General features: G+C 43.8%; 1 protein-coding gene across 4 annotated transcripts; it reads right to left on the bottom strand.

Moving 5' to 3' along the window:
* Window positions 1-236: 236 nt before the first annotated feature.
* znf281b (zinc finger protein 281b) lies at window positions 237-7854 on the bottom strand. Of its 4 annotated transcripts, none has more exons than XM_084341698.1 (7): window positions 7669-7854; window positions 4932-5453; window positions 4612-4725; window positions 4339-4462; window positions 3367-3450; window positions 3151-3269; window positions 237-2689 (listed from the first exon to the last, which is right to left on the bottom strand). In XM_084341698.1, exons 2-7 carry the CDS (start codon window positions 5379-5381, stop codon window positions 1076-1078), a joined length of 2505 nt encoding a protein of 834 aa, XP_084197824.1. In that variant the 5' UTR covers window positions 5382-5453; window positions 7669-7854; the 3' UTR covers window positions 237-1075. The 4 variants fall into 4 exon arrangements, with proteins under 4 accessions (XP_084197824.1, XP_084197821.1, XP_084197822.1 ...); XM_084341695.1 differs by having other exon boundaries at window positions 3367-3460; window positions 4340-4462; XM_084341696.1 differs by having other exon boundaries at window positions 3367-3460; window positions 4340-4462; window positions 7673-7854.
* Window positions 7855-8450: the final 596 nt, after the last annotated feature.

The following is an 8450-nucleotide window of genomic DNA, read 5'->3' as shown; positions in this document are numbered from 1 at the left end:
TGATTTGTTTAAAAAAGTGCTTGTTTGATTCCACTGACACAAAAAGAAAAACAGCAAGGAGTGGAGTAGAAAAATGGTGACTTGTTTAAAAACAGAGATCACTTCAGCAACAGCATGATGAAAAGATCACTGATTGATGTTCATTGCATTTTGAGACAGCCGTTACAGCGATGGGTCGGTTTTGATCTAAGCTGCGTCTTTTCTACTCGGGGCACGACCAGACGAGTTACACAGGCTTCATATCACTGATAACTTTATGCCTACAATTCAACACAGTTACGTTCAAACATCCTCTTCACTTCAGAACATGACGTGTGCGCACCGTGGGCTGAACTCCACAACAATTTATACTACCTCGTGTACACATGTGGCTCTCAAAAGAAATGTGGATGTCTTCACATTGACACAACAGTACCATAATCTCAACAAAGCTACATGCAGTAGAAACCAAACATGATCATGTATTGTAATTTGTTGTTCTGACGAGTTAAAAAAATACAACACAAAAACAAAATCAAAGCTTTGTAGTCTCAAAGTACACCTGTAAAAACTGTGCTAATTGCATCTCATAATACAAAGTCTTATTACACAATTTTGCCTATTTTCCTGAGTTAATACGTTTCTTGTAACAGACAATATATACTTTTTTGCCATTTGAATTCTGGGCCTTTCCCTGCCACAAATGTTATTATTATTGAAATTATCAACATTTTTCATTATTACTTTACAATGGTATGATGATTGGTAAAACACAAGAGTTCAGAAAAAAAGAAATCAAGCAAGTTTATAGCTACCCTCTAAATGTTTTAAATTACATTTAAATCTACGGTACGTTCATATCAAAATCACTACGCTTAAACAAAAAAATTGAGCGACTAAATACATAATAAAAATGAGAATATTTAAAAAATTGCATTTGAGGCCATGTAAGACCCTCCCTGGTCATTTCTGTATTAACATTTAATGGCAGTGTTTAAAAAACAAAACTTTGCTACAAGAACAAAATTAGGATGGGTATAGGGACTGTATGGACAGCAACAGAACAGCACCCTACTGGATTCACCTCGTTTGACCCTTATCTGAAACTTTGGCTTGTCGGGGTTTTTGATCCTGTACTCACTGGCTCACTGACGTCAGCTAACAAACTGGTATACCCTGAGAATTCTGACACTGGAGTCCGTATTCGGTGGTCGACCTCTGACCCAGGATCGCTGCCATAGCCCAGAGGGGTCCGCCGCCCTGACTTGAACTGGGAGCCAAAGGCCTGGGCGAAGTTTTCGATCTGATACGTGGTTTCTTTAGGGGGGTTCAGTGGGGACAGGTCTGGGTAGGTGGAACCGTTGGTGGGTGCAGCGTTCCCTCCACCCTTGGGCTGCTGCCCCTTGGATCCCTCTGCCGAGGCAGTCAGGTCCTGGGGAGGTAGGTTGAAGGTGCCAGGGGAGTGTTGCTTCTCCAACTGCTCCGTCAGCTCCTGAGATGGAGTCAGCTGCTGGTGGCTAGAAGGTTCTAAGCTTAGGTGGTAGCCTGCCTGGGAGGGGGAGCTGACAAGCATGCCATAGTGGGACTTGGAGGATGACGAAGAGGAGGTTGATGAAGGGGCGACGATGGGCAGTGTGGAGGAGACAGCAGGAGGGTAGCCACAATCCAGTGGGGACGTGGTGTACACATGTTTGTCAGAGAACAGAGGCCCTGTAGGACTGGAGCTGCTGGACAGGAGTGGGAAAGGCCCTGTTGGGCCAAGGCTAGGGAAGGGTCCACTATGGCTGGTGCGCTCCAGGGCCTGCAAGAGGAACTTTGAGTACTCGCTCATCACTGCTGTCTTGTCACCACCGTTGGGCGAGTCATCCTCCAGCTCAGGGGTAACGGGGGCTGCTGGCTGGAGGTCTACGTGGTGTGGGTGGTCTGACAGGTCGAAAGTCACATCATGGTGGTGTGTCCCCTCTGGCTTATGGCTATAATGGTCTAGCAGGCTTTGCAGTACCTCATCTGGAATGCCCGACTTGTCGTGCTTGAGTTCCAAAGGCGAGGTGTCCAGCATGGCCAGCGTGGGCTCGGGCCCCAGGGAGCCCTGGATTACACTACTGCCCTGGGATGCCATGTGCAGTGAGCCAGCTCCATAGTCATTGTTAACTGCATGGAGGTAGCGCCGCTTTTTCACAAACTGCATTGCATCATCGTAGTTGCTGCTGGTGGTAGGCCCCTGCTTGTTGCCCCCGGCACCCTGGAGTAGACCCATGTTATCAAGGCCAGAACCGTCAATGTGATCCATGGAGCCAGGCTTCTGCCCCAACCGTTTTTGACCGTCATCAACGTCGTCCAGAGAAAGGAGGCCCTTGTCCAAGCCTTTGCGGCCAGCTTTTTTAAAGACCAATTTGGGAGTGCGTCCCTGCATGCCGGGGCCAGAGCCTGAGGGGTGCTCCATGCTGTAGTCCTGCAGGCCCAGGTCACGAGCCATCCCCCCAGAGGACGAGGCTGCTGCTGCTGAGGCGTTCTTCTTCCTCTTGCCCTCACCATTTTTGCCCTTGGCCCTCTTGCGTCCGGAGGTGGTAGAGTTTCCCTGAGTGAGTGAATAGCTGCCATGGCCTAGCTCTGCTTCGCTGAGCTCCAGCATGCTTGGGTCCAGGCCCTTCTTTATGGCTTCTCCACAAGTCCGTTTGTGCTTCAGTAACCGGTCTGTTCTTGAGAAAAACTACAGGTAGAAAAGGCGACGACAGAAAGAGAAAGAAATATTAGCGTAGTTACAATGGTTGGAGAGAAGTAGTTTTAAAATCCTACACATTATTTTTATTTTAACATCAGAAAATATACTGCAGAGGTACACAACTAATCCCATTAAGACAGGGCTTTATAAAAGGGATTTAAAGGTGGGAAGTTTAGAATTGACCATGTGCTAATGACGACAACACATCGTAATACACAGTGACACACTGGTGACTCAGTGTTCACCTGCATTAGGCATCATCAGTATGTGTTGTAAAAGCTACTGGATGTCTAAATTTTCCTCTGGGTCAATAAGGTATCAATCAATCTATGCAAAGGATCATTGTAAAAGTAAATTAAAGTTTAAACAAAGCTAACTAGCAAAATACATAAAATGAAAAGCCAAAAAAAGTGACAAGCTACTGAGCAAACAGTCGACATGTAGCATACTTGTTGGCAGGTATCGCAGCGATATGGCTTCTCGCCACTGTGCGTCCTTTTGTGTCGCTCCATATGGTACTTCTGGATAAAACGCATGTTACACTGGTCACAGCTAAAAGGCTTCTCTCCTGCAAAAGACAGAGGTGGCCATGTTAGGGCTTGTTTCAGTGAAGGCATGCGTTCAAAACACTGAAGGATACTATATATCCAAGTGCAGATACTCACCACTGTGGATCTTCTCGTGCCGCTGGAGCAGGTACTTCTGAATGAAGCTCATGTTACACTGGTTGCACCGGAAAGGCCTCTCACCTGTGCGATCAAGAGTATAACCATCCGCCCATCACATTAATTAATGCCCTGTCTGTCACATAACTGTGTTTACTATGTGGTCACAATGATGAAGAATGAAATGTGGCATTTGACAAGAAGACACTGTGTACTGCATTGTTTTGTTTGAACAGCACAGAAGGCTCCTTTACAGGAAAATGTGTTATACAAGAAAACCTATTTTTCCGTGTATAAATTGTGTATTAATAACCTAGACTGCAAAAACCCTGGGTCATAAAAAAAGCCGAATTTCCCTTTAAATGATTTACGAGCTCAAGTTCAGAGAACCAAGTGAAGATTTCCCAGCAAAGAGAATGACTAAGACGTCCAGAAATTCATGAGTAATGATTGAGTCATTTCTGGCGCTCTAGCGATCGTCTGGTTTTAAAAAAAAAAGGCCCCAGGTACTTGCGCTGAAGGGGAGATTAGTAAGAGTGGAAGGAAGTGAAGACTGCAGTTCATTTATGTCTGATGAAACTGATTGTGTTTTGAGAGTGCTGTTCATTAATGCAAAATGTTGTTCTACACTACTGTCAAAACTAGGTAACAGAATTAAACCAGACTGCATGCAAGTGGATCTTGGGCTGTATATTTAATCACATTTTCTTACAGGGATGTTCAACAAAAGCATACTTTAATCATTTGAACTGATCCACAACTGATTCATCAGCTACATTACAGTCCAACACAAACTTCTCTTATGTAGCAGAGAGAACAGACACTTCACTTCTGACTTAACGTGTCCTGTGCACATCTTACATTCATTAACACACCCATTCTAAGTTAGACATACTGTAAATGTATAGTTTATATGGAAAATACTGAGTGTTAGGAATAGATAAAGCACAACAAGCAGCGAAAGTCTCTCACCTGTGTGTATGAGCACATGTCTGCGCAAGTGGTAGGAGCTGCGGAAGGCAGCGTTACAGTGCTCACAGATATGTGGTTTCGAGCTGGGGGACATGCAGGACCCATCTGCATCCAACATCATGGCCTACAAGAAGAAAACCATGAGTACAAGCGAAATACTTTTGACTCAAACTAATTTAAAGGCTAAAAACATTGAAGGCGTTAGACCATTCTCAGTCAAACAACACACATTTTTCTACCATAGTGAAGGAGATGAGGAGAACAGTGATCTACCTTTGCAGCATCGCTGCGTTTCCTTCTTGCTTTGCCTCCCTGCCCGTCCCCATTGCTCCTCCGCCCTCTTCTACCTGAGGGCTCTTTTGGCTCTTTACACGGTCTTCCAGGCATCTAAGGACAAACAACAAAGTAAGTATGACATGATCTATAAACAGCAAATAGACACATAATTAGCTACTGCAGGGTGAACTCATGTCTATGAATAAAAGCCTGTACATTACAATTCCTACTTAAGCAGTTAAGAGAGAAACTGGCAAATGTTCAACTAAAAAATTAACACAATGGGGTGTATTTATAGAATATTTAGATATTCTCACCGGTTCACCGAGGGGACGAACGTTGCTGAGGCTGAGGTCATGCAGAAGCATGTTCTGGTGATTTTGGTGGTGGTTGCCGAAAGACATGTCCGGCATGTCAGCACCACTCTTCCCCGCGCCCCCTCCAACACAGTTCACCCCTACTCCTCCACCCCCACCATAGAGGGGCATACGGTAATCCAGCTCGCTTAGCCGCTCCTGCTTTATGCCCATGCTGTGGAGGAAGCCCCCTGTGTTTGCAGCGTTGCCCTGGTGTTCTGGGGGCGAGTCGCGCTCTTTCTTCAGGATCATCTCCTGGGGAAGTTCGCCCATAACGGACTGGGAGGCCAGCCGTGTAAAGCTGGTGACAGGTGGCAGGTGGCTGAACATAAGCATACCTGGTGCAAAGTTGGGGTCCATGCCACCATTGCGCAAAAACTCATTGCCTAATTTGTCCTGGATAATACTCATGGTGTTGGTTTTGCTTTGTGCAGGGAAGAAGGAGGGCAATCAATCTAAAGAGGAATGCAGGAGATGAATATCCTGAAAGAGAGGGAAGACACACCACGGTAAGTATTGATGATTTCAGGCATTCATAGGTATATAAAACAAAGCAATTGTCGCATTTTGTTGCAAGTCTTTATTATAACATCTCATCTCTAGTAAGAGTTGCCCATTAAGTAGTTTAGTCACTGCCACAGAGTCTTCACAGCATGCACTGTGTGTACTGCAATTCTCTGTGAATTTCCTCTCAGTCACCCATTAATTACTTAATTGGATTTATTGGGCTTTACCTGACGGAAACAACAGGTACAGTTACTGGAAACCTTAATGAATACTTGGCACAAATACATTTAATTGACACTGAGAAAAAAATTGTCACTATACACTTTTAATGGAAATAAATCTTGCTTTGTCACCTTTCTAATAGTGACATAAATGAATACTGTTAATATAGTACTGTGATTTAGTTATCAGAACTTGTGCAGAAGAGATAATACAGAAACACTCAATATACTATATACATTCAATAACTTTATGTTTCTTTACCACAGCACCAGCCACCAAAGCTTAAATGCTATTACAATCAGTATGTCACAAAAACTTGAAAGGGGCAGTAATGGTTAGGGCATTACCAATGACTAAATTCCTTATCAAACACCAAATTTAAAAACAAAGTCGGCGATCTGAGCTCTACAGTAAAAAGACCTAGATGTTTTAAACGTTTGATTAGAAGACAAACTGATAAAGTTGATGCCTGCTTTGGTAAAATTAAAACAAATCTGGTTTAATAATGCTCAAGATGGACTCACATTAAGAATAAGCAACATTAATGATCTATGTTGTGAGAGGATTTGATGAATTGATTGTAAAGTTCTTCACTGTAAATGCTTTTCAATCTATGGAGGGAACGAAAAATCTGGAGTCGTCTGAAATACTCCACATCTTGTATTGTTCTACGTGCGACATTAAACGCCACATGTGACTTGGAGTGTAGCCAAAATAAAATCTGTGGCTTGATAGCTTTTGGCCAGGCATCCCCATTGTTTTCGCACTTTGATGCACATTGAACACCATTTGCCATCTTTGGCTAATGACCCAACAGGAACGCAAAAGCTGGGCGCATTCGCTGCAATATTGGCGAATTAGTCGGTTCACTACACTTGTCTAAAACAAACGATATTTAGGTCACATCCAGACAGACATTTCAGTCATTTAAGGCAGGCGCAGTCCGGTGACTAAGCGGTACGTGGATCGAAACGAGCACAGAAGGGCGACTGGAGTGAGAATTTATTGTTTAGTCTAGCCCAGCCGACCATTTGGCTACGCGACACTGAATCCAACAGAAAGCGGATGAGCTTTTGTGATGCATAATAGTTAGCCAGCTAGTTAGCACAGTTAGCTAGCCGCTTAGCCGCAATGAGACACAATCAACGCATCTTTACGTCCTCAATCAAAACAATCGGCTCAGACGCCATACGAACCACAAAACCATTCAAAAGAAGTCACACCAGCCCTCACAGCCATGTGAACTTAAATAACCCACGTTTGTAGTGAATAAATGTCCGTTCTCAGTCGTTATGATCGATGAAACGTTTAGCATGTTACCTAACGTTAGTCTGGCTATCATGCTAGCTTACGCTAAAACAGGATCCATGATCTGATACTATTAGCGCATATATTGACTATTTAAACGGCAAGTCTATGGGATTGGGCGCATACTCAAATACCTTGAATGAATCTGAGAAAAAATATAACATTGGATAAGGTGAAAGGAAACAGCAAGGTTGCTTAAAAGTCAGGTTAGCAGCACAAATTGCTCATTCTCCAATTCCCAAGCTTTGATGACGCTCGTGAAATCAAATCTGTCTGGCTGCGAGCAACGCTGGCGCTCTATTTATTGTTAGCTAACTTTAGCTGTAATTACAACCGGATAACGCTTACCAGCACATTTAGCTAGCAAAACATTCCTCGCCGATGGCGGCACATGCGGTCTTCAGATCAAATGGCCGAGCTAAATAAAACTGTGCGCTTTGAGGCAGCTGTGTTTATAACAATAAAGGCTGCCATGAGCTAGCTAGTTAGCTGCTAGCTGCCCCGACTGAAAACCCGCATTACGGCCCATGCAACAGAAACAATGATGCTGGGTCTCAGTGCATCTCCCGTTAGCGCCGAGCCAGACAATCCCGTCGCTTGAATCTCGACAAAGCCAAAGCACTCGCCACGAGTAAAAAACCCCATTTAGTTTCCCACTCACCTACACATGACCGCAGTTGGTTTCAAACGTGCCTATATTCTCTCCGTATTCGCCGCTTTGGGGTTTTATTGCCAAAACATTGTTCTCCGGCGGTCGCTGCTTTCTTCCATCTTGTCTTGGCGCGGGGAATTATGGGTGCAGCGGACGGGTCGTGAGAGGAGACAGGCGAAGGCTGCCGAGGTTTGAGGGAGACTCGGCGGACAGCAGCACAGTCCCAGGGCTCTATAGTAATGTAAACACAGCGGACACATTAACATGAAGAGACACTGTAATGAAGACAGACATGGCGTCATGCAACTCTTTGTCTCTGCGTGTATTTCAGGACAAAAGGAAAGACATTTTTAATTTCTCTCTCCTTATTTACTTACAGAATACTTAGATATATTTGTTTTACTCACATGTAAAGTGTTGTATTTGTATTTGGAGCTATTTTGTTTTGTTTGTGTATTTGTTAATTTGTTATTTTTGTTTTGTTTTTCTGGTTTTGCACATTGTGAGAAGGGTGTGTGGGATGATTAGTTTGTGTTTTGCTTAAAGGGGCACTATGTAGTTTTGCAGAAGAAATTCAAAATCTGAATTTTGATATTTACAATACTGCTGAAGAAGTAATACAAACTCAGATATAGATTTTTTCTCCCCATAACTGAATAAACAAGTTGTTCTCAAAGGAAAATAAGGTCCCCAGAACACTGTTTGAAGCTAGGGAGGTGGCAGGGTCCGCCAAATATAAACAAAGTAAAACCGTGTGAAATTGTGTTGTCCTCTGAGGTCAGTTTGTTTAT

Source organism: Pagrus pagrus (genome assembly GCF_965226575.1).
Source record: "Pagrus pagrus genome assembly, chromosome: 21".
NCBI lineage: Eukaryota > Metazoa > Chordata > Actinopteri > Spariformes > Sparidae > Pagrus > Pagrus pagrus.
Note: the sequence above shows the minus strand (reverse complement) of the source record. Positions and strands in the feature narration are given on the sequence as shown.